This window comes from Narcine bancroftii, chromosome 8 (genome assembly GCF_036971445.1).
Source record: "Narcine bancroftii isolate sNarBan1 chromosome 8, sNarBan1.hap1, whole genome shotgun sequence".
In the NCBI taxonomy this organism is placed as follows: Eukaryota; Metazoa; Chordata; class Chondrichthyes; order Torpediniformes; family Narcinidae; genus Narcine; species Narcine bancroftii.
The window spans coordinates 103,392,690-103,418,395 of NC_091476.1; the positions used below are offsets into that span (position 1 = coordinate 103,392,690).

The 25,706-nt window shown below is 44.6% G+C and overlaps 1 protein-coding gene across 1 annotated transcript in view; it reads left to right on the forward strand.

Moving 5' to 3' along the window:
- The window catches only part of mfrp (membrane frizzled-related protein), a 42,913-nt gene that overhangs the window by 15,096 nt on the left and 2,111 nt on the right, over positions 1–25,706 (forward strand). The window contains exons 7-12 of the mRNA XM_069894663.1: positions 12,825–12,947; positions 14,227–14,303; positions 19,057–19,205; positions 20,236–20,366; positions 22,084–22,218; positions 23,191–23,318. Coding sequence (XP_069750764.1) covers positions 12,825–12,947; positions 14,227–14,303; positions 19,057–19,205; positions 20,236–20,366; positions 22,084–22,218; positions 23,191–23,318 — 743 coding nt within the window. The remainder of the gene's footprint in view (positions 1–12,824; positions 12,948–14,226; positions 14,304–19,056; positions 19,206–20,235; positions 20,367–22,083; positions 22,219–23,190; positions 23,319–25,706) is intronic.

Below are 25,706 nucleotides of genomic sequence, written 5' to 3' on the forward strand. Positions count from 1 at the left end.
ATTGTCATGTACAAAAAATGCACAAAAACTGTTTTGGTTTGTTTGCTCTGTAAAGGCACACAAAGAGGCTCCTCAAGCCTAGTGCCCCAATCAAGATGAGAAAGGGAAGCTAAAGGGAGCCTCCTCACAGATGTCAAGTGTCTATAGATTTTTTTTATTGCTGCAGTGCACAGTCTCTTTGTTTACATTTCTTTATTTGTTTATTTGTGTATGTAAGTACAGTTTGTTTTGCACTACAGGTACCAATCAGTTTTCTTCAGGCTGACTTCCAGGCCAAACATTTTGGCAGTTTCCGCAAAACAGGGCGTCAAGCGCTGAAGAGCTGGCTCTGAATGGGCAACTAAAGCGGCATCATCTGCAAAGAGTAGTTCACGGACAAGTTGCTCTTGTGTCTTGGTGTGAGCTTGCAGGTGCCTCAGATGAAAGAGACTGCCATCCGTGCGGTACCGGATGTAAACAGCGTCTTCATTGTTGAGATCTTTCATGGCTTGTTTCAGCATCATGCTGAAGAAAATTGAAAAGAGGGTTGGTGTGAGAACGCAGCCTTGCTTCACGCCATTGTTAATGGAGAAGGGTTCAGAGAGCTCATTGCTGTATCTGACCCGATCTTGTTGGTTTTCGTGCAGTTGGATAATCATGTTGAGGAACTTTGGGGGGCATCCGAGGCGCTCTAGTATTTGCCAAAGCCCTTTCCTACTCACGGTGTCGAAGGCTTTGGTGAGGTCAACAGAGTCCTTTGTTTTGTTCTCTGCACTTTTCTTGGAGCTGTCTGAGGGCAAAGACCATGTCAGTAGTTCCTCTGTTTGCGCGAAAGCCGCACTGTGATTCTGGGAGAACATTTTCGGCGACACTAGGTATTATTCTATTTAGGAGAATCCTAGCGAAGATTTTGCCTGCAATAGAGAGCAGCGTGATTCCCCTGTAGTTTGAGCAGTCTGATTTCTCGCCTTTGTTTGTGTACAGGGTGATGATGATGGCATCACGAAGGTCCTGAGGCAGCTTTCCTTGGACCCAGCAGAGCTTGAAAAACTCAAGCAGTTTGGCATGCAGAGTTTTGCTGCCAGCCTTCCAGACCTCTGGGGGGGATTCCGTCCATACCTGCTGCTTTTCCACTTTTCAGTTGTTCAATTGCTTTATATGTCTTTTCCCGGGTGAGGACCTCATCCAGCTCTAGCCTTAAGGGCTGTTGAGGGAGCTGGAGCAGGGCGGATTCTTGGACTGAGAGCGGTTGGCACTGAAAAGAGATTGGAAGTGTTCTGACCAACAGTTGAGGATGGAGATCTTGTCGCTGAGGAAACCGCGAAGCCAAGCCAAAGAAAAGAAGACAGGTACCAATAAGTGGTCATTCTATCTCACCCATGGGAAAAAGAATCTCAGGGTTGTATGTGATGTCATGTATGTACACTTACAATAGATCTGAAATTTGTAGATCCTGCAACTTCCTTCACTCCTGTAACCTCCATAGCCACATGGCCTCCTGTCAGTTCCAGTGGTGAATCCGGGCTCAAGGCATCCAAGTCACTTTCCCTGACTGATCCCCGGTGCAATTAATGAACTGTCAATACCCAAGGCCCTTCAGGAGCCTCGCTCACCATCAGTATCCTCCTGAATAGGACAGTGCAATGAGTACAAAAATTGGGACACCATATTGCAGCTGGTGTGGTGCACTGTTAGCCAGAATCAGACACACACAAAGATAAAGACTGTACAACAGGGTTTAATCCACAAAGACCCACAGAGCCAGGCTGGCTGTGGCTGCAGCAACTCTGAGTGAGGCCTCGGGAGGCCAGCGCAGGCTGATATCCCGGAGGGTGATTGACACCCAACCGGGTGGGGCTTGATCCATTCAGGCCAACTGATTGACAGCCGGCCAGGTGTTGTCCTGTCCCCTTACACTCCTGCAGGTACAGAGGTTTCCCCCTGCAGTAGGCCGGTGGTGTACCACCACATCCACCCACTTCTTTAAAATTGTCCTGGGGGGTGCAGTAACAAGGAATCGCACCCACTATTTACATACAATATTTACAGGTTGAGATGATTCGGCGGCCGCCGGGGTCTCTTAGACCATTGTAGGACTGGCTCCTGGTCACTGGTCAGAGGGGAAGTGGGGGGTCTGGCGGCAGGGGAGTGTGTAGCTGGTGTGGTGCCGTGCGGAGGGGCGGCCAGGGTCGATGTATGTAGGTCGTATTGGATGGGTGGGGTGAGGCGGGTTCATCTCCTAAGGCTGAAGCAGGCCCCTGGTAGTCAAGGAGGCCCTGCGTGCCCCATAGCTGCCTGGGGACGGGGATATATGTCCGGTCAGCGTCGTCCTGGGTTGGAGGGTGGCGTGGTGTGGTAGGTGCTTCTGCTGGTTCCAGGTCCATGGTTGAGACAGTGTCCTCCCTGCCACTGCTGAGCCTAATGTAAGCATAGTTATGGCTTGCATGAAGGAGGAAAACCTGCTTCGTCAGGGCTTCGGCCTTGTGTGTCTGTACATGCTTACGCAGAAGCACTGGTTCCATGGACATGAGCCTTGCTGGGAGTGACATTCCAGTCGTTGACCTCCTTGGGGAATGAGAACAGATGTTCGTGAGGGGTCTCGTTGGTAGCTGTGCATAGCAGTGACTGAATGGCATGGAGAGCCTCAGGCAAGGTGTCCTGCCAGTACTCAACGGCTCACCCTTTTGACCTGAGAGCCAGGAGGACTGCCTTCCAGACCACCCCATTCTCACGTTCCACTTGCCCATTGCCTCTCGGGTTATAGCTTGTTGTGTGACTGGTTGTGATGCCCCTCACCATCAGGTACTGGCGCAGCTCGTCGCTCATGAAACTAGACTCCCGGTCACTGTGGATGAAGATGGGGTAGCCAAACACGGTGAAAATCTGCACCAAGGCCCTGATGACGGTGGCCTTGGAGGTGTCCGGACTAGGGATGGTGAGAGGGAAGCGTGAGTACTCGTCCACTACCGTGAGGAAGTGGACGTTTTGGTTTATGAAAGGCAGGGTACCTTTGAAGTCCATGCCGAGACACACAAAATGCCTAGTAGCCTTTACAACGTGGGCCTGGGGGCGGGGGCGGAAGAAGCAGGGTTTACACTCCACACAGACCCGACAGGCCTCGGTCATGTCCCTAATGTCCCTGATGGTGTACGGCAGATTTCGGAACTTAACAAAATAGTACAACCAGGTGATGCCCGGATGACAGAGGGACTCATGCAATGCCTGCAACCTGTTGTCATGCATAGACGCACAAGTGCGAGAGAGGGCATCGGGGGAGTCGTTAAACTTCCCAGGGCGGAACTGGATGTCATAGCTGTAGGTTGCCAGCTCAACTCTCCAGCGCAGGATCTTGTCGTTCTTGATCTTGCTCTTGTGGGTAGTCTCGGAGTCATGAACGCCACGGCCCGCTGGTCTGTGAGGAGTGTGAATCTCCTGCTGGCCAGGTAGTGGCGCCAGTGGCGGACCACTTCCACAATCGCCTTGGCCTCCTTTTCAATGGCGGAGTGCCCAAGCTTGTAGCTGTGGAGGGTCCTGGAGAAGGCGATGAGGCGCCCCCCCCCCCTTGGTTGAGGGTAGCAGCAAAGGCCATCTCGGAGGCATTGCTCTCCACCTGGAAGGGGGAGTCCTCATCCACAGCCTGCATTGTGGTGTCCGCGATGTCTTGCCTGATGCGGGTGAAGGCTGCTTGCACCTCAGGTGGGAGGGGAAAAGTTGTGGCTTGGGCCAGTGGGCGGACCTTGTCTGAGAAGCGAGGGACCCACTGTGAGTAATAAGAGAACAGGCCCAGGCACCTGCGGAGGGCCTTTAGCGTGGGGGGGAGGGTTAACTCCATTAATGGGCTCATCCTTTCCGGATCTTGGCCGACGACTCCATGGGCCGCGATGTACCCCGCTGGTCACAGCCGCAGATGGTGACATTATCCAGATATGGGAACATCGCCTTCAGCTTGTGCCGGTCTACCATGTGATCCATCTCCTGCTGGAAGATGGAGACCCCGTTCGTGACCCCAAAAGGAACCCAGTGGAACTGGTTCAGGTGCCCATCTACCTCAAAGGTGGTGTAAGGCTTGTCCTTCGGGTGGATAGGGATTTGGTGATACGTCGACTTCAGGTCAATCGTGGAGAAAACCCGGTAGTGGGTTATCTCATTGACCATGACGGTGATACTCGGCAGGGGGGTAGGCATCCAGCTGGGTGTGCCGATTAATGGTCTGGCTGTAATCCGCGACCATCCTTGCCTTACTTCCCCCTTTGACCACCAGGACTTGGGCTTTCCAAGGGTTGTTACTGGGCTCTATAACGCCTTCTGCCAGGAGTCGCCACACCTCCGCCCTGAAGTCCCTGTCTGCAACGCAATAGCACCTATTTCTGGCAGTGATTGGCTTGCAGCGCAAGATGTGGAAAGAGCGCCAGTGGGATGATGCGCAGTGTGGAGAGGCCACAGGTTGGCCGGGGCTGGTAGGTTGGTGTGTTGTGCAATGTGAGTAGAGGTTGGGGCCCCCCACAAAGGCAAGGGTGACACTCTGCAGGTGGCACTGGAAATCCAGTCCTAGGAGGAGTGGTGCACAGAGTTTGGGCATGACCAGGAGCTTAGATCCTGTGTAAGTCTCCCTTCCCACCATTATATTGACTGAGCAGCGCTCGAGGGTACCAACAGTCTTATTCTTGGCGGCAAGGGCAATCGAGCAGGTGGTGGGGTGGACCTTAAACCTTAGGGAGTGGGCCATGCTTGGGTGAATGAAGCTCTCGGTGCTACCACTGTCCAACAGGCACTTTGTTACCAGCCCATTGAGTCACACGTCCATCATCGAGTGCCCGGGATCATGGGGATATCCTTAGTCAGCATGGTGGTGGCCAGGACTGTCTCGGAGTCATAGTCGTCGCTATCCGGAGAGATGGGGAGCATCGATAGGATGGCCTGGTCATCGCCCATGTTCACCATGTTGATATCGGTCATGAGGTGCAGCATGTGGTAGTCGATGGCCTCCAGAGGCATGGGGAGCATTGGTAGGGCAGCCTGGTCATCACCCATGTTGACCACCTTGCTGTCAGTTGCTGGGTGTGGCAATGGGCAGCTGATGGCACCCAGAGGCGTGGGGACCGTCGATAGGGCAGCCTGGTCATCGCCCGTGTTGACCACGTTGTTCTCAATGTCATCGGGGGCCCTCCGTGTCGGGCGCTGCCTGGCCCAAGATGGCGGCGGCCCGTGGGGGGCCGCTGCATGGCTGGCCTCCTTCCCCAGCCACGTCTGCTGCGCTGGGGGAAGTGATATCATCACGGCTGGCGGCAGTGACGTTGTTACATCAGCTAGAAGTGACATCACGCCGTGAGCCGGAAGTGACGTCTCTGTAGTTATCGGTGAGCGGCGCCAGTGAGGGTGGGGGCTGCTGCAGATGCTCGGGGCACACGCTGTGACAGTTGCTGGTGGGGCCAGATGTTGCGCGGTTGAAGTCGGGGAAGGGGGAAGTCATCACGAGGACGTTGGCGCCACCCAGCACGCGCACACGGGGGGGTCTGCGGTGGAGGTGGGAAGGTAATAGAGGGCTGCTGAGCTGCTGACAGGTTTAGAGAGGCACACTTTTGCAAGTGGCCTTTCTTGCTGCATCAGGAACAATATGGTTCCTAGCTGGGCAGTTTTGGTGCGATCATCGAACTGACCCACACCAGGACCCAGAGTACTTACAGGGGCATCGGGCACCTACCGCACTGACGTTCTCCTCCCCAGCTCGGCGTGGGGCTGCAGCTGCAGGGTGAGAGGGCCATGAGGGAGCCTGGGGGAACCTGGAATCGAAGGCTTTGATGTGCAGGGCTGCTGCTTCAAGGGTTTGGACCACTTCCACAGTCCTGGTTAGGGCATAGATGTTGTCTTCCAGCAGCTTCTGCCTGATGGCCCTCGAGCGTAGCCCTTGAACGAAGGCATCCCAGATTAGCCTCTCAACCTCCTCTATACCTACCCCAGGTTCAGCCAGACACAATCAGGCCAACTCTCGCAAGTGTTAAGACTCAGCCGTCACCCCGGGTTGCTGGGCTCAGGTGTTGAGGAGGTACCTTGGACAGATCACATTCATGGGGTGCTTGTACAAGTTCTCGAGAGTGTCCATTGCGCTCTTGAACGTGGAGCAGCCTTTGGTTACCTGGAAGGCGCGGGGACCCAGCTTTGACTGGAGTAGGACCAACCTCTTCCGATTGAAGTCCAGGATGTCGCCCTCATGTGCCTCGATGATTGCCTCGACCGCATGCTGCCAGATCTCGAAGCGTTTCTGGGCTTCCGGGTGGCGTGGGTCAACCTCGAGGCTCCCTGCACACAGCAATTTTTCCATAGCCGCCGTGGGAAAATTTTGTGGATTAAATTGTGGTGCACCGTTAGCCAGAATCAGACACACACAAAGATGAAGACTGCACAACAGGCTTTAATCCACTAAGACCCACAGAGCCAGGCTGGTTGTGGCTGCAGCAACTCTGATTGAGGCCTCGAGAGGCCAGTGCAGGCTTATATCCCGGAGGGTGATTGACACCCGACCGGGTGGGGCTTGATCCATTCAGGCCAACTGATTGACAGCCGGCCAGGTGTTGTCCTGTCCCCTTACACTCCTGCAGGTACAGAGGTTGCCCTCTGCAATAGGCCGGTGGTGTACCACCACAGCTGGTAAGGTTGTATAAGAGATTGGTGAAGTGAAAGTTGGAGTATTGTGTGCTGTTCACTGTTACAAGTTGTGCAAAGCATGCTGTAATAGACCGATTGAGAATCCTAGCCAAACTTGCAGATACCTGGAGCATAACAAAAATCCTGGACTATGCAATGACAGTAGTACCCTTTAATGCGTGATTCACTCTTCTGCTTTGCTGGATCCTCTGCTTCATGGCTTGCTCTGGAGCACTTGTTAATCTCAAGGGCCATTAACAATTTCTCATTTCCCTTTCCTTTCATCCTGAGGCTCCAGTTCTGGAGGCAACAATGATATTACCCAAATGGCAGTTTTTCTACATCTGAGGAAGCTCAGCGATGAAGTCTATTCAATCTGAAATCAAAAGAATTTGTATACCAAAGAATAGGAGGAAATGGGAATTGGGTGAGAAGTAGAAAAGGTGCAGGATCTGCTCTGGTCTTATCAAGTAATGAAGCACATTTTAGGGACAAAATAGCTAGTCCTGTTGCCATTTATAGGCCTACACTCACTATAAATATATGTAGCAGGATACAAGGCCAATGGAGGGGATACAGTACCCCGATTTGACCTTATCCATGCTGTCTATACAATCAGTTCTCACGTGAGGTGAAAACCCTGTCTGAATTTAACACACCACCCTAAATGAGACTGTGGATTTGGCTTGGCTCATCCTGCAGATTAGACTGACAACTGGGACATTGAGGTCAACTTAGGTCTGCCATTCTCCACATTTCTTTTTTGGCTATTGCCCCCCCCCCCCCCCCTTAAGTCATTGCTCAGTTTATGGGCTTCCTTCCCTGTGAAGCAGCCAAGTTTTGGTTTCTTCCATATTTCTCTCCTGCCAACTACATAAGAACATTTAAAAAAATTTATGTTATGTGAAGTGAGAAGAAAACAGGGCTTTTTCTTAAATGTGCTGTGGCCCCCAGAGGAGGGGCGTAGGGTGTCCATTGAGAATGGCTAGTCTAGATGATGCAGCCTCTCTCTCCATTGTAGAGCTTGAGGGAATAGAGAAACCATGAACATTTCCCTGCTGCAACATAAGAGGATACTTAATGATGCCATTTAGTATGGCTGTTGAAGGACTAAGCAAGATAAACTAGTTTTCGTAGATAACCAAAACAGGGTTAACACAGGATTAGAATAAAAAAGATGAGGTAAGAATCCTTTCAATTTAGAGTTATTATCTGTCATCCACTTCTTGAAAATGTGCTGCTGGATAAAAAGACATTGGAAATATGAAGAGGAAATTTTGTTGGGCTTTTTGAGGAAAGAAGGCGGCAACAGGAATGAACTTTGTTGCTCTTTAACAGGCACGAAAAGAAGAGACAGGCAATGTTCTTCATATTTTACATTCCCACATCAATAATTTCCAACGCAATTAGATTGATTTTATTCAGGGTGGCACGGTTGGAGTAGCAGTTAGAGCATTGCCTTTACAGCGCCAGCGATTAGGATCAGACCAGGGTTCAATTCCCGCTGTCTGTAAGGAGTTTGTATGATCTCCCCATGTCCGCATGGGTTTTCTCTGGGGGCTTCAGGTTTCTCCCACTGTTTAAAACGTACTGGGGGTGTAGGTTAATGGGGTATAAATTGGGCGGCATGGACTTGTTGGCCAAAATGGCCTGTTACCATGCTGTACACCTAAGTTTTAAAGATTTACATTTAATAAAATTTAAATTAAAAAAATTCTTTCTGCATGGCATACTACCCATACTGACCACACCCTTCGCAATAAAGTGGGCACTTGTGATGGCCTGCCACAGTGGCGATTGAGCTGGTGCTCCGGGCGGCGAGTGCGACTTAAGGCCAGCAGACCGCACAGCGGCCCTGGTCCCAGCAAGCAAATTGGTGGGCAGATGGCAAGGGCAGCTAAAGGCTAGTGGTCCACAGCAGTCAGGGACAGCACACGGGGAAGAAGGGATTGTTATGAAAGAAGGTATCCGTGCACAGGAAATCTGCTTTTGTTGTGTGGATCATGATGTAAGCAAAAGGGAGAAACAGTAGGAACGTGAGGAGTATAAAATTCGGGCCTGAGCCCCTGAAAAAATACAGAGCTTAACCTGTCTTCTTCCAAGTAGCGTGCGGCTACACACTTGCCTTTCAGACAGATTGGACTGGGAATGTCAGAACTGCTCAATTCCAGGATTGTGTGGCTACTCATGGGATCCCTGGATATTCTGCTGCTGAAGCAGAATATTGGGGTTTGAGACATTGCTGGGAGCAACAGCTGAAGTGAAGTGTTCCTTTGTATCTGCAGTGAACACGTGATAATTATCTTCCATGCAAGCATGTGAGAAGGTTAGCAGAGTACTGAAGGGAGGGTTTGGTTCCATAGTTTAACTGGGAATGTTCCCAGTTTTTCAGGAAGTGCCTCTATTAGTTTTGGTCTTAGCAGGACAGTGATTTTTCTTCTGTGGAATTTACTCTCAACTGTGCCAGTAAGTTTGTGGTGACAGCTCCTTGAAAGAAGCATGAACTCATACGGCGAAATCTAGACTCAGTAAAGCTAAACTCCCAGAAAATGCCTGTGCTGGAAAGGTTTGATGGGAAAGAATAAAATGAGCTTAATTCTGTTTTGATCCTGTACAATACCTTCCTACACATCTCATCAAGCTACAATATGGAGCATGAGTTCATGATGTAAACTTAGAACGAGAGGAAATCTGTCTTGTTTATGAATCAAACCACAAGCTAAATGCATCATTTTCTGAACTCGTTACTTCTCTGGTTTGAATCATAGAGTAGTAAAACCATCAGGGAGGTAAAACTTCATCAAACCCAATGATCAGCAAATAAAATGAAATAAATAGGAGGATTTGATAAAACAATAAAACAAATGATTATAGCACTGAGTGAGGTCAAGAAGGTGAACTTTAAAAGCTTGAAGATTGCATGCCAAGCATTGGGAGGGGCGAGGTCTGAGTTGTGCAGGGGATGGAACCCCATTTCAGCCAGGCATAAATGCAAAGAGGTGAAAAAAATCTGTTGGCTGAGTTGTTTGGAAGCTCAGAAGAATGAGAGAACAGTTCATAAGTAATAACTCCTCCCATCCCAAAAAACTGCTGTTCCTCCCCCCCCCCACTGCTCCATCATGACCAAGTTGCCTCTCCCCATTATCCCCAATTGTCATCCCCCAATCATGGCCATTTCTCAATCGCTCTCCCTCCTCAGCTTGCCTCCACCACTCCTGTTACTAGTAGTGTCTCCCTTTCCCAATCATGCCCTTATGCCATTTGCCATCTACTTCCTCATTTGATAAGACCTCCATAAATGTCTCTGCATTCTTCTCTCCCCGCCCCCCCCCCCCCCCCACCCCCCGGCACTACCTTGTTGCCCACTGAATCTCTTTGGAAAACAAGAAATTCTGAATAAGGAATGTTCAAGAAGCTGAACATTTTGGACATTAGTTATTGAGACATATTCTTTCCTTCATTCTGGATAATGAAGTTGCAGATGTGGAAAGATTATCATTTCAAAACAAAAAGGATTTCATTCATGTGATCCTTTTATGATGCATCCAAGCATTTTTCAACAACTGAAGCAAGTTTTTGAAACGCAAATACCATTTGATGGGAAATGTAGTTGGTATGCAGTGACTGGTGTATCCACAACTGGAGTGAGATAATCGCTGGATAATCGGGTCTCATGATGTTGATGTGTGATTAAAAATAACTGATTTCAATGAGATTGTGATGGGCCATTGGGTTAAATCCTGGTTAAAGGTTTGGCTTTTTTTTGTGTTTCCATGTGGTGTTAATATCCACAGATGCACATTCCCAGAATTCCTGAGCTCAGTTGTCAGGCAGGAAGGAGCCAGGGTGATCATCAGTTCATCAGGAGCCACAAATCTCCTCAAAGTGCCCCAGTAAAAGCAGACCCTGCAGTGAGCTGAAAGAGGGTAACTTGGAGAAAAGTAGTACCAAAATAAACTGTGGGATCATTAAAGGGAGCGAAGAACAGTGGTTGAAGGTAGTTACCAAGAAGAGAAGGTGCGGGGTTTTTCTCCCTATTTTAATGCATGTAACAGTGCATTACAAAATTAACCACGATGTAAATAAAAATGAGAAATTACATTTTATACAAAATTAAAGGTTAATTATTTTGGGGCGGGGCATTTTAAATGAGCAAGAGGAATAGACAGATCTAGGGATAGAGGTAGCAAAATGTTATGGCCATGAAAAAGCAAATAAACCACAGGGGTTCATTTCTAGAAGGTTAGAACTGAAAAGCACTTCAGTGCATGCACTTGTGTAAAACTGTGGTTAGACCACATTTGGAATGCAATGAATATTTCTGGCCTTGGTATTACTTAAGAAAAAGTGAAGCACAGGGGAGCAATACCTGCTGAGATTCATTGCTCAGAGCCATATATGACTGTAAACAATAGGAAGCTGGCATCTATGTGGATTGGTAGATGCTGGATTTGTATTATCTGGTTGCTTGAGACTTGCTCTGACAATGCTTAACTAATCCACCTGCATTAAGAAATATTCATTTAAAAGTCAAAAGACAAAAATACTTTACTTACACTCAACAAACTTCACTTGCATAAATATATAAAGCTTGAAGCATTTTACTTTATTTTCAGTCACATTCTTTGAAAACATTTAACGGCCGCTACATCTGCAAGTTCTTCCCCCTCCGTGGAACTGGCTGAAAAATGACCAGTAACATTATAAATAATGAACCTCCCTCCCCAAAGTTTACAGATAAAGCTTCTGACTGCGGAAACTCTTACTAAGCAGGGATAAGGAGATACTTTAAGAGAGTCACCTCAATGGTGAACAGCATCAATCAGCTCTTCATCCAGGGCAACGCCACTGCTGTTTCACACAACTTTATTCAAACAGCTGCTACGAGCAAAGCTCAACCAAGGCCCTCCGCTGGCTGAATATTTGCTTCCATCTTCATCAAAGGCTTATGTGTTACTTCAGAGAACATTCACTTTTACAATTTTAAGCTAACATATTTTACCTATTGTTTTATTCTTATTTATTTTACATTTTATTATTTTTTTTCCTCGATTTTCTTTTTGTTTGTCAGTTGCTTGAGACTGCCGGTTGCTTGAATTCTGGATACCAGTAGTTTTACTGTTTGTTGAAACTTGCTGCCACAAGGAACAGTTGAGGTGTAAACCATAAATACATTTAAGGAAAAGCAAGATGCACTCAAATAGAATTTGTTGAGGGCAATCCAAAGAAGGACAGAAAGAGGTTCATTATACAAAGCACGAGTCCTGTGTAATTAGTTAAGTTCTTCTTCAAGATTTGTCGGTCTTGTCCCACATCTAACAAAATGCAAAGAACCCATGGGAACTGCAAGAAGCTTTGTAGTGAATTGGTTGGCAGACCCAGCAGTGGATGCAGGTAAGCTTAAAGAAGGAAGAATCTTTGGGCTTTGGTCTTTTTAGAAACTCAGCCTCTGGCAAGAAAGACCCATGCGCTTCATGTCAATCTCCACACTCTCCAGGGTCACCAGGAGTGAATATAAAGCATCCTTAATTGAAAGAAAATATTACAAAGAGATGTATTCTCAGATTCACATGAAAACGAGATTGCTGTTATAGGTCAGCACAACACTGTTGGCTAAAGGATCTGTACTGTTGTTCTAGCAATTCACTGTATCTGCACTGAATCACTTATTTATGATCAGGATTACTCGCAGTTTGCATATTGTCTTTATTCAATTAGAGTTATTTAATGTTTTTAACTGTTTTAATGTATTAGATGTATCAATGTATTTTCTAATATTTACAGTATTTGGAACAATATTGTTTTATCCCAAAGTGCCCCAAGTGTTACTGAATGTCAAAGACCTTCAGAAGCATTCCATGGCCCAGCTGATAATAAACTTATCCCTTCACCCAACCATCCATGGAAGGCTGCACAAGGACCAAGCTGAAACAAACATGGTCATCCTACCCATGAAGCTTCTGATTTTTGGAGCAATGTAAATTCTGCCCATCTGTGTTCATTTCATTCAGTGTTCAAATTCTTCCTTGAAAATTTCAGTACGGCTCATCAAACATGTGTTTGCTAGATTCTTGAGCAAGGTTTCCATTGTTTTTATATCACCAATATGAAGCACATTGACATAAAGTTACCAGGCATTTACTAGGTCTAATGTGATAAATATGAATTGCAAACAAGACCTGACCTCTCTGCTTTCCTTTCAGAAAGCTGTGCCTGGGATGAGTTTCTGTGTGATGGGGGCCGGTGTCTTTTCGCCAGTTTAAAATGCAATAATTTTTATGATTGTTTGGACAAGACCGACGAGATGAATTGCGCCCACCCTCATGGTAACTATCTTTCTCCTCACTTATTGCATCTAGCCTGTATAAATCACCACAGAGGAAGGTGTTGAAATGTTGGTGTCAGAAACATGTCAATCACCAAGCTTTGACTCCTGCAAAAAATAATTGGTTGAGTTAATCAAGCTGGAAAAAATGTTGACCATAGAGCATCTCTGAATGATGCAGAATGGATGCTTCTTCAATGGTTTAGGGGTTTCTCATTGTACCTGTAATGGATGAGGGTATTAACTCTTTACAGGCAGACTGTGTCATTCAGAGTCAATGACAAAAAGAACTGCATGGAGTTGCTGTTATTTTAAATTTAAATTTAGACATACAGCACGGTAACCGGCCATTTTGGCCCATGAGTCTGTGGCTCCCAATTTACTCCCCATTAACCTACACCCCTGGTATATTTTGAACAATGGGAGGAAACTGGAGCCTCTGGGGAAAACCCATGCAGACACAGGGAGAACGTACAAACTCCTTACAGACAGCACAGGATTTGAAACCTGGTCCAGTCCTAATCGCTGGCACTATAAAGACGTTGGACTAACCACTACGCCAACTGTGCTGAACATATGTAATAATAATTGAGGATATGCATTACCCATTACACTATGTCATTTTGATTCTGGAATATCTGTTTGGGGTCACTGTGTCTGCAATGTCAAGGCCAGTCAGTGTAATTGTTCATTCTGTGTAATGAAACAACTGTAACTGCATAAAATAAATGTTTATTAAGGATAAGAGCTGGTCAATATTATCAATATTTTCCAAGTCATTGTATATGCAGGGTATGAACATTCACAATGTACTTGCATGTTGACTTCAGGGCAGTCAAGTCCCACTTTGCCAAAGGAAAGGAATATTTTCCACAAAGTGCTCCATACAGCACCTGAGACACCTGTTGAACAGATTCTGTCCCTAATGAATGGATAATCATTCTTTATATGTATGGCTTTAAAGATGTGGCTCCACACTAGCAACTGTCAGTTTCTTTATAAAACAACAAGGATAATAAGCTATGAAATGGGAATGCCAGACTGGGGAGATAATTTTAATGATCACATGAAGTTATCCAGGACAGACTAAATGAAAATAAATCACCAACTGTACAAAATAAAAGGCCAGACAGCAGCTGCTTTAATTTCATATATCAGTAACTATTTATTTTGCATGAAAAGAATTTTCCCAGCATTCCTTGGCAACAATTTCCCTGCTAAAAGATTCTGAATGTAATGTAATTGATGATTTATTCCCAGTATATCATTGCTTTGTTCAGATTGTGGAGGAGTTCTGACAACTCTGGAAGGATCTCTAGCCAGTCCTGAACACCCTGAGCAGTATCCACACAGGCAGGTATGTAACCAGGGGATAAGTTAACTGACCCTTCAGTTGAAAATATCATGGCATGCCCAACAACCCCTTTCGTTTCAGGATTTGCTTCCACTCCAAGTTCTCTGAGGTGGTCATCAAGGACAATAGGAACTTCATTTCTTTCTAAGATGTGACAGGAGGTGGCAGGTGGGGCGGGTAGTTTGTGAGGTGGTGTTTCTTGCATTGCTTACACAAATGCTCCTAACGTCTTCAGGCTCTCCATAAGATATAGGAGCAGAAATAGGCTATTCAGCCCATTGAGTCTACCCCATAATTTAATCATGACCTGATCCATTTTCCCACTCAGCCCCACTGCCTGGCCTTCTCTCCAGAGGGGACATTAGGGTAACTGCGGTGGGGATAGGGGGAACACACAAACTGCCATTCAAGAATTCATTCAGCAGGGGGTGGAGTGGGTGCCATATCTGCCATGGACCTCCTCCATCCACTGCAGTGTCACACTTTCCCCTCCCTCTGGCGCTTCAGACAAATATGCGTGCTTATAGCGCATGGAGACAAAATCATGTGATTCATTTTGGTGACACCCTCTCTGATCATGTCACCCAATATGGTCCGCAACCCCCTAGTGACGTTAGTGCTGCGGTTGGATGGGGGGGGGCACAATAGCTCATTTGGGGTGGGTATGGCCCATGAATGCCCTTCCCATAATGCTGACCCTGCTTCTCCCCATAATCTTTGATGCCCTGGCTAATCAAGAACCAATCTCTGCCTTAAATACACCCAATGACCTGGCCTCCACAACTGCCTGTGGCAACAAATTCCAGCTACTTACCACCCTCTGGCTGAAGAAATTCCCACAGATTTCTGTTCTAAGCAGATGCCCTTCAATCCTGATGTTGTGCCCTCTTGTCCTAGTCTCCCCCACCATGGGAAATAACCTTTGTTCATCTACTTTGTCCATGCCTTTCAACATTCAAAATGTTTCAATGAAATTCCCCCTCCCCATTCTCCTAAATTTAAATCCTCCTAATACGATAGCCCTTTCATTCACAAAATTATCGTTGTGAATCTCCACTGAACCCTCTCCAATGTCAGCACATCCTTTCTTAAATGAGGAGTCCAAAACTGCTCACAATACTCCAAGTGAAGTCTTAATTCCATCCATCTCTGAAAGCAAATGTTCAGGTACAGTAAGCTTACATAGGCCTTCATTTCAACAGGATGAGTATGGAGCTAAGATGTTTTATTGCAAGTCTACAGGGCTTGGCGACATCCAATCTGAAGTTTTTTGGGCACTTTTAGTCTCCTTGTTTGAAAAACGAAGATCTTGCATTGTAGATAGTGCATTGAAGTTTATCGATGGTTTCCTGGAATGGCAGGAGTTATGTGTAAGGAGGCATTGGGTCAGTTAAGTCTATTTACCTTTCTTGTTAGACACATTTGTGCCATTTTTCCATTCATAATTTTCTTTTTTTCTTGGAATATATCTGTCCTGCATTTTCTTTATTTCTTGTAGAAATATCATCCAATTCTACTCTGCCATCCTTACATCTAGCATACTTTTCCAATCAACTTGGACCAGTTCCTTTCTTATACCACTGTAATTTCCTTTATTCCACTGAAATATTGATGCACCTGATATCAGCTTTTTCTTTTCAAATTTGAAACTGAACTCAATCATATTATGATCACTACTTCCTAAGGGTTCCATTATTTTTAATTCTCTAATCACATCAGGTTCATTACACATCACCCAATCCAAAACCACTGATCCCCTGGTGGGCTTATCGACAAGCTGTTCCAAAAAGTCAACCTATAGGCATTCTACAAATCTCTGTCCTGAGATCCAGTACCTTCCTGATTTTCCAATTCCCTTTTATGTTAAAATCACCCATAATTATTTTGACATTTTCCTTCTGACATGCTTTTCCTATTTCCAGCTGTAATTCATAGTCCACTTCCCGGCTGCTGTTTGGGGACCAGAATATAACTGCTAATAGGGTCCTTTTACCTTTGTCATTTCTTAACTCAACCCATAAGGATTCTACCACTTCTGACCCTACGTCCCTTCTATCTAGTGGTTTAATATCATTGCTTACCATTAGTGCCACACCAACCCCTCTACCTACATGCCTATCTTTCCTATACACTGTGATGGCCACAATGTCATATCTTTTAATCTGTAGCTATTCCTAATGCTCTGTGCATTTAAGTACAGTCCCCTTAGACCAATATCTGTTATGGATTTTGCTGTATTTCTTTTGTACAGCAAATTATCCCGTCTTCACCTGCCTGTTGTTTTTTTCCATCTTTGCTGCACATTATTTTTGAGTTTTTTCTAATTTCCTCTTCCTTGACCCTAATATCCTGGTTCCCTTCTATTCTAATCTCTGCACTCACATTCTGTTTCCCACCCCCCTGCAAACTAGTTTAAATCCTCCCCAACAGCTCTAGCAACCTGCCTGCCAGGATATTCGTCCCCCTCCACTTCAGGTGCAGCCCATCCTTTTTGTAGAGGCCAGACCTTCCCCAGAAGAGATCCTAATAATCCATATATCTGAACCGCTGCCCCTTGCACCAACTCTTCAGCCAAGTATTCATCTGCCACAACTTCCTGTTCCTACCCTTTCTGGTACATGGGACAGGCAGCAATCCTGAGATTACCACCCTTAAAGTCCTGCTTTTTAACTTCCTTCCTAACTGCTTGTATTCCCTCTTCAAGACCTCATTCTGTCATTGGTCACCACATGGACCTCGACACCCAACTGCTCACCCTCCTGCTCCAGAATGCTTGTATTCCTAACTGCTTGTATTCCCTCTTCAAGACCTCATTCTATGTCATTGGTCACCACATGGACCTCGACACCCGACTGCTCACCCTTCTGCTCCAGAATGCTATGAATGTGATCAGAGACATCCCTCGAGGCAAAAGCTCTCTAACCTAATGTAACATTCAAGAACAATGGGGCAAGAAGGAGCATGAAACAACCCCCAAACAATTCTCTAAACAAACATGAATAACACAAGGTTACAGATACACATTACCCCTAACATAAGAGCATAATCCCTACAAAAGTGGACATGCCCCTCATACTATTATTTATATAACTTATTTATATAATATCATTTGTGACCTTTGGAAAATCTTTAATGATTTGTTGCAAATTAGGGGATGTTGATCTTACTGTTGTAGTTACCAGATAATTTTTTTTTGGCTGGGGGTGGGGGGGGGGGGGGTGTAAATGTATATCAGTATTAGAGAAAAAACTCTTCTACTCTTGTTCAAATTATGTTGTGAAATCTTTGAGAGCCAGGTAGGCATTCAGTTTAACATCCATTCATTGCAGCAGTCCCTCAGTATTCCACAGGGAGAATCAGCCAGAATTAAGTGTTCAATTTTGGAGAGGAATTTAAAACATAATCGTTTGATGTTGAGGTAAAAGGTATACAGTGCATATTAAGGCCTATTAGTTATACAGTGAGCCTGACTGATGGCAAGCTGTCTGATTGTCAGTGGATCAGAAGTGTTCTTCTTTTCCAAGGCTTGAGGCTAATTGTGGGGCCTGAGAATAACCAGGATTGTTGAATGGTTCTGGGATGTTGTGGCCTCTATAACATAATTATGTTGCTTTTAACAATTGAGCATCAGTGGACCAGACAGGAGGCGTTAAACAGAAGCAAATTCTTTATCACAAATGAAGACCATATGTAATACAGAGTATGCCACTAAAACAGTCTCCATGTTCATGTGTGTTTGATTACTGCAGACTGTTTGGTCTAGTATGTGTGTGGTTGGGACTGTGCTTCTCTTGCTAGTAAATTCTGGAAAAAAGACTAAATGGAAGGATAAACATAATACTTTTTATTCCATTCCCAAATGTCTCACTAATTCTTTCAATTTACTCGTCTGTCTCACCATTATCTGACCCCCATCCCCATCTTTTCTGAAAACACTGATTCTTTCTGGAATGAAGCTTCAAGGTTACCAGCGAAACTGAACAGCTACAGTGTTGCCTGGGCTATCAGTATTGACAGGCTATTTAGTTTCGATAAGGCGTGTGAATTAAACCACCACTTAATCCTTTCCTGGTAGTAACAACGGAATATTTTATTCTACAAGATGTTGTAGACTAATATGGAGAAGAAATTCACTTGCTTCTTCCCCTGTCATCTGAATGATATTGAGCCCAATTATTCTGCTGGAAACAAAATTTGCTCTCTCATCCCAAAACTGACTCTGAATGGCCCTTCAGTGCTTCACTGGGGCAATGGCCTCCTCGATTAAAAGTTAAACCTCTCTTCCCCTCAGATGAACAGAAAAGATCCCTCTGATGCTTTGTGAGGTTGTGGGGTGGGGAAATTCACATGGTAATATCTCACCATCATCAAGTAGATCATTAATTGATCTCATTGATATTTGCAGAATCTGTTTCCTCTCTGAAAGGCATGTGAACAAGACAGATTTTTTTTACAATCCAGTTATCACCATCATTGAGAATTTTAAGTCTGTGGCAAGATTTGAATTTGTTTCTTCGGAAATTTAATGACTGTGCCATCACTTTACATGATGATATGTAACCTGATTTTGAGAAAAAAGATCATCCCCACACAGTCCCTTGTCAGTCCACATGATGAAATGACTTAGCTGTCCAGCTCATCCTTTCTCAATGCAAGTGGTGACTCAAATTGCCTCAATGGAACATTCTACATTAAATGACAGTTTAATCATAATGGCCATCAAATTTGTTAATTGTTGTGTTCTGTCATTGTGTAGATGTGTGTGTGGCACATCTCTGTTCCTCAGGGTCATGTAGTCCAGTTGTTCTTTCACAACTTCAGCCTGGAGTCTGCTGCAGACTGTCGATATGACTTCGTGGAGGTGCATGACCAAGGCAACAGTAGTCCCAGCACACTTATGGGCAGGTAATGTGTTGAAAATAATCACAAAGTGAAATTAAGAAATGCAAATCAGTATAGTAACATAAAAGCATAAAAAATAGGAGCAGGGGTAGGCCATCCAGCCCATCAAGCCTGCTCCGCTTGATGATCTGATCTTATGATAGGGTCATCTCCACCTACCTGCCTTTTCCTCATATCCCTACTTTGTAAAAGTCTATCCAACCTTGTCTTAACTATATTTACTGAGGTAGTCTCCACTGCTTCAATGGGCAGTGAATTTCATAGATTCACCACCCTCTGTGAAAAGCAGTTCCTCCTCATCTCCGTAATAATCTAGTACCTAGAATCTTGAGGCGATGTCCCCTAGTTCTGGTCTCCTTCGCTAATGAAAATAACTTGCCTACCTCTATCTTATCAATGCCTTTCATAATTTTATATGTTTCTACAAGATCCCCTCTTATTCTTCTAAATTCCAGTGTGTACAGTTCAATCTCTTCTCTTAGGCTAACCCCTCATCTCTGGAATCAACGCAGTGAACCTCTCTACACTGCCTCCAAAGCCAATACATCTTTCCTCAAGTAAGGAGACCAGAACTGCCTGCAGTAACAACCTTTTGCCATTAGAACTAGGAGCCAATTTCAACTTTGAAAGATCATTGTGCCCAGAATTGTGTACCTTTGGGATCCAGTTTTAAAATAACCACTCATAGAAATTCTCCATCTTCAGATGGGAAATGAACTGTCCAAAGTTGAGTCGACACACAATATCAAATGGGATTTTGTTCCAGTCCTCTCTGAGCAATGTTTTACAATCAAGAGGTGGGGAATGCTTAGAAGAACACGTGAAACTTGGGTTGTCCCAGAGACCTTTAACAACAGTTCACTCTGGGATTGGGAGTTGGGGTAGGGGAGAAGATGAGATGAAGGTACAGAACACTGGTTGGTAATGGTGGAGAGGAACATTGTTTGCAACAAAATTCTCCACTCCATGAAATCATATGGGCAAAGAAACAGAAGCAGAAGACCCTGAGTTTAATGGATCTTTTTTTTTAAAGATACTGTGGGGACTCACTCCCTCCAACCCTGACAACCCCCCAACATGAGATGCTGGTGCTTTTTGTGGCTGATGAGGGAGAATCAGATGTGGGTTTTTTTGCCACATATCAGGCTGTCAACAAAAGTGAGGGTAAGAAAAACTGCTGCATCTTCTCCTGTTCTTGCACTCAAACAGCCTTGTGCACTTATATTCAGTAATCCATTCCATTTAATATTTTCTGATTTATTTCTTCCTTGCCTCTGCAACATCCTTGAGAAAGAAAACAAATATTTGAATTTCTCTTGAGACCATCATTCTGCACCATTCATCGGATCGAGTGTGTAATGTGTGTTTGCTGTGGCCCTAAGGGGTAGCTTTAAATGCTTTGACCCTATAAACCCTACTCCACCAAGGAGTAAGGTCATGGATGAAATTCTACAAAAATTCTCCCCTTGTCCCTTCATTTCTTTCGAGTTCAAAACTGCTATAATGTGATCCAAGAATATACTCAACACCCGAAGACCTACAGCTCTCTCAGGTAGAAAATACCATGGATTGGGAATGTTTTCATGTTGGAATTATTCTATTCCCTAGATGAAGATGTGAACTATGTGCACCACTGAAGGTCAGCAAGACCATTTGTGAGAGATTATGTGCTTAATTTACCATCTCACAGGACTTTCTCCAGGTGGAGACAATGGTTAATATTTCTGAATGTCGTTTGAACACTGCTGCGATGTTATTATTTGATGCTATGCCCTTGAATTTTTGAGCTTTATTTTAACACAAATTCCCTTTTCTGTGTCTACATCACCTTTTTTAAAGGCAAGAACAAGAAAGTAAATAGAATTGAAGCAACCGATTTTATAAAAGGAGCTCTATTCTTTATTGTATTTCACCATCTCATGATGTTCTAGAATTCTTCAATCGTTAAAGTATTTGGTTCTGGTCACCTCATTACAGAAACAATATAGAAGCTAAGGAGAGGGTGCATAGAAGATTTACCAAGATGTTGCCTGGATTGGGGAAATACTGTATGAGGCAAGGTTAGCAGAGCTGGAACCTTTTTTTGGAACGAAGAAGGATGAGAGGTGACTTACTAGAGGTCTACAAGATTATGAGAGGCAGAAATAACATAGAGAGCCAGCACCTTTTCCCCAGGGTGGAAATAGCAAACACCAGAGGACGTTTGTACAAAATGAAGGGAGGAAAATGTAGGGGAGACATTTGGTGTAAGTTTTTTTTTTGCAGAGAATTGTGGGTGCCTGGAATGCATCGCCAGGGCTGGTGGTGGAGGCTGGAACATAGGAGCATTAAGAGACTCTTAGACAGGCACATAGATGGAAGAAAAATAGAGGGTTATGAGGTCAGGAGGAGTTTGTTTGGTAGGTTTATGTGGGTCAGCACAACATTGTGGGCTGAAGGGCCTGTATTGTGCTGTAATGTTCTGCGTTCCATGTTATATTCAAATGTGGCTAATATAGTCTCAGGAACTTATCTATTCTCAAAAATGGAGGATGTGGTCTAGACTTCAGCTGGATGCTCCACTGGGAATGTTCCACCTGATGGCTTGTTGTATTAAAGCAATAATATGACACAAGGTGGCTTCAAAGTCAAGGAGCTAAAGCAACAGAAATACAAAATGTAAAATCAAGTCCCTTATTCTTGAATCAATCCTTTGCACTGTATCCTAAACATTTGTTATTACTTCAGTTGACTAAGAATCATATCTTCTCTGATGTTTAATATAGATTTTATGATATTTGTGAGTACATTAAGTTGCTCCCACCAGGCTTAGATGCTCACAGGATGTCAGACTTTGTTAAACTGCTTATCCATCCATGCTTTCCTGTTGCTTCTTTCTCAGTGACATGCAGTCCTCATGAGTTCAGCTGTATAAACGGACAGTGTGAGGCAATGCAGTGGGTATGTGACGGCTGGAACGACTGCTCAGATGGGAGTGATGAGATGAACTGCACTAATGTTACACATCTGCCTTATGGTACGTGCCTGTGAATATTTAAATGAAACCATGACTTGGTGGCTTCTGGGCAAGAAAAGACCATGGTTCAAATAGTTTATTTTTATGTTCCTGGTAGTTTAATGCAGTGATGGAGTTATTGACTAATCTTGGGCATCAATCGCCATCTATTTGCATCCAACAAGGGTGGACCTGTCTCACAGCTCCACATTGACTCCTGACATCTGGTTCTATCTGAGTGAAGTTTGCTTGTTTTCCCTTTGACCATATGGGTTTCTCCTGGGTGATCTCAGAGACATGCTGCTGGTAGGTTTATGGAGCATTGTAAATTACCCCTAGTACAGGTGGCGGGGGGGGGGGGGGGGGATATAATGGACGGGAGAGAAAATAGGTCACAAGGAAGTAGGCAGGGGAATGGGATTGATAGGATGTTAACAGGAAGTATGAAATTTGAAAGCCATGAATTAGGCAAGGAAAAACTTGGCGAAAGAAAGCTTTGTGTGGTGTTGTTCCAAAGTCACTAGTTCCTCTCATAATTCTATATTTATCACATGGCTGTGAGTCAAATTACTCAAAATATTATTTCCTGACTTAGACTTACATTAATTAACACTGACAGCTTCACACATCTGTGCCACATAGGGTGACTGTGCTCTCAGTGAAATACTGTTTCTGCAGATTCATTTTATATGTCCCATGAAGTGTAGCAAATGTTTTATACCTTGGTATTTATTAATGTATTTCAGAAGCTAAATGGCTGGAGGAAAAAAGTGATTTATTTTGTGAACTCCTGCTCAGTGGAGACTCTAGTGATTTCAAATGCTGGAATTTGGAGCAAAAAATAAACTGTTGGAAAATCCCAGTGGGTTGAACATCATCTGTGGAGGCAAAGGGATGATTGAGGTTTTGGATTGAGAACCTGTGTCCATTTTAGCATTGAAATAAGATTATTTTCCCAGAGCCTGCTATAAATACTATGCTCCTATTTTCCAGAAAATGCCTGTGAGAAGATTGAGGTGCAGATGTGTCAAGGACTCAGTTATAATAAAACTTCCTTCCCCAATATCTGGCTTGGAATTCCAGATCAAAGAAGTGCTATTTCTACCCTGAAGGACTACAAGGTGAGAGAACCCAACTCTCTATTAGTGTACATGATGACTTGATGATGGCAGCTGAGCAGAATGCTCGATATAAAGTAATAGTCCTCCTTCCTGTCTGGCCTACACCAGTGTGTCACAATGCACAGGTCTTCGTTTTTTGATTTTTTTAAAAATAACTTTGGATGTGCATTGAGTTAGTTGATTTTGAGCTTGATCTAGATCATCAAAGCTATTTTGATTATCATTACACCAAGGTACTTTGAAGAGAATCAAAGGGCATTGTGCCTTAGAATGTACTAAGGCACACATATCAAACTCTGGCCCGCGGGCTTTATATTTGGCCCGCAAGATCATTTCAAAAATGTATTAGAGGTGGCCCGCTGGCCGCCGCACCAGTATAGCGCATGCACAGTAATACAACAAATCCCAGAATGCATTGGCGTCAGCCCGCTAATCGCCCCCACCTCCTCTGTTTACGTTGCAGGGTCTCACCGTGGACTCTGGTTTTGGGGCCTGGCTGGTGTCAGGGGAAGCCAGGGCCGCTTCCCAGCGCCCGGAACCGGAGGCCTCGGGCCTGACCTCGCCAGGACCGTTGCCCACTCCCCCTCCCTTCCGCAGGCCGACCCGCGACTCACGGTGATGGGGCCGCTGATCTGTTGAGATGCCGCCCTGCAGCGAGAGCTGATGCCCCCGCACTGTCGTTGTCCAACCCGATCGCCCGCAAACCCCCGCCCTCCCGCACACAGGCCTGAGTAAGGATTATGAACTTTAATCTCAGGATAAAACGATCTTCCAATAGTTTCATGTCACAGTGATAAATATATTCCTGGTTAAAAATGGTCCTGCACCTGGATACAAGCTCATTAGGCATAAAACTTGAAAAGTGTGTAAATCAAAGGATATCTGTACCAATGGAAAAAGGGCATGGCAAATAACCCTGCTAGAGTTCATGCCCACAATCAGTCACCCATTTGATTGTTTCAGGAATCATGTTATTCTCCCACATTCTCAATAGCCCTCAGATTTTACTATTCGACAGCACACTAGCAACATTTGACAAATCTTCTATAGAGAAATATTATTTATTGAATATTTTATTTCTCATTTGCTAATGCTTCTGGAAAGAGTTTATCCAAAACTATTATTAAACATTTATTTTAATAACAAAAAGTTTAACATTACATATGTTGAAAGAAGAGAAAACATGCAGATGTTGTTGAAAATTTTCAATAAATATTTAGTTCGGCCCTCGACTTAGTCCAAGTTTTTAATTTTGGCCCTCCGTGAATTTGAGTTTGACACCCCTGTACTAAGGGATAATAGGAAAGTGAAAAGCCAGGCTACTTCCATGTTGTAGCTTGAAGAAACTAGTTATGATCTATCCCAAAGTTGCATCACACTGTGAGCAGTAAGTTGTGAGAGATTCTATTTTAGCAAACACCTAGGAACTTAATAACATATTCACGTGTGTACCAGCTAGCAATTTGTTTTTTTTTAACCTTGAGAAAAATATGAAGTGTGAATATTCAGTTGATTTATCCTAATCTTGCCTGCAATGCCATAGGAACATTTCTGCAAATGCTCCCTGATACCCAAAGGCAATCAAGGGCACGTCCAACTTCACATCTCTGAAGTTGTTCCCTTCATTGCTGCTGTTACAGGCACCACGGTCGCTTGCTGGGAATGAGGAATCGGGTGTTTCTGATGTTTTGCTGCATCACCCACTTGCTGATCACAGCACAGTGCCATAGATAGGGATAAGAACAAATTTTAATCATGGATGAGGTGAATCAGGTATTAGAGAGAGTTAACTTTGGTTTTTAGAGAAGCAGAGAATGAGGAATTTGTAGCTTTAGGCACCCACAGATAATTATTTCAAACACGGGTACAAGATTATTCTGAAGTACATAGATCCAATGGCCTGTGTTGATGTTGGGTCCTTGCTAAGGTGGTGAGATCCTGCTTCCAACCAGATCCTTATCCTAATCCTTTCTGTGGGGACAAATGACACAGCTAAATCATTGCTGGTGATTATTCAAGGAGGGGTTTTATTTGGAGTCTCAATTCAACATATCCTCTCCACTCTTTTCTGCTAGATTTTAGGTGTTTGAACTGTGACAGATTATGTTATCTTTTATATTGTATATAGTTATGTTTTAAAGAAGATAAATTGTGGCAGGTTTTTTAGTGTAGGTTACATACAAACATTTCAAAACAGATCTCATTTAAAATGCCAGAGCTCTGCTCAAGCCAGACAGTCCAGGCTCCGAGTGCCTTTGAAAAAACTTTGAAGAATGCCTATAAGGACTTCAAAAGTAGGGGTTAATTGGACATGCCTGTGGAGTAATGGATTATTGTTTTGGAAAGCAACAGATGAGCTGGAGCCACAGTCTGTCTGAGTGCATTTGG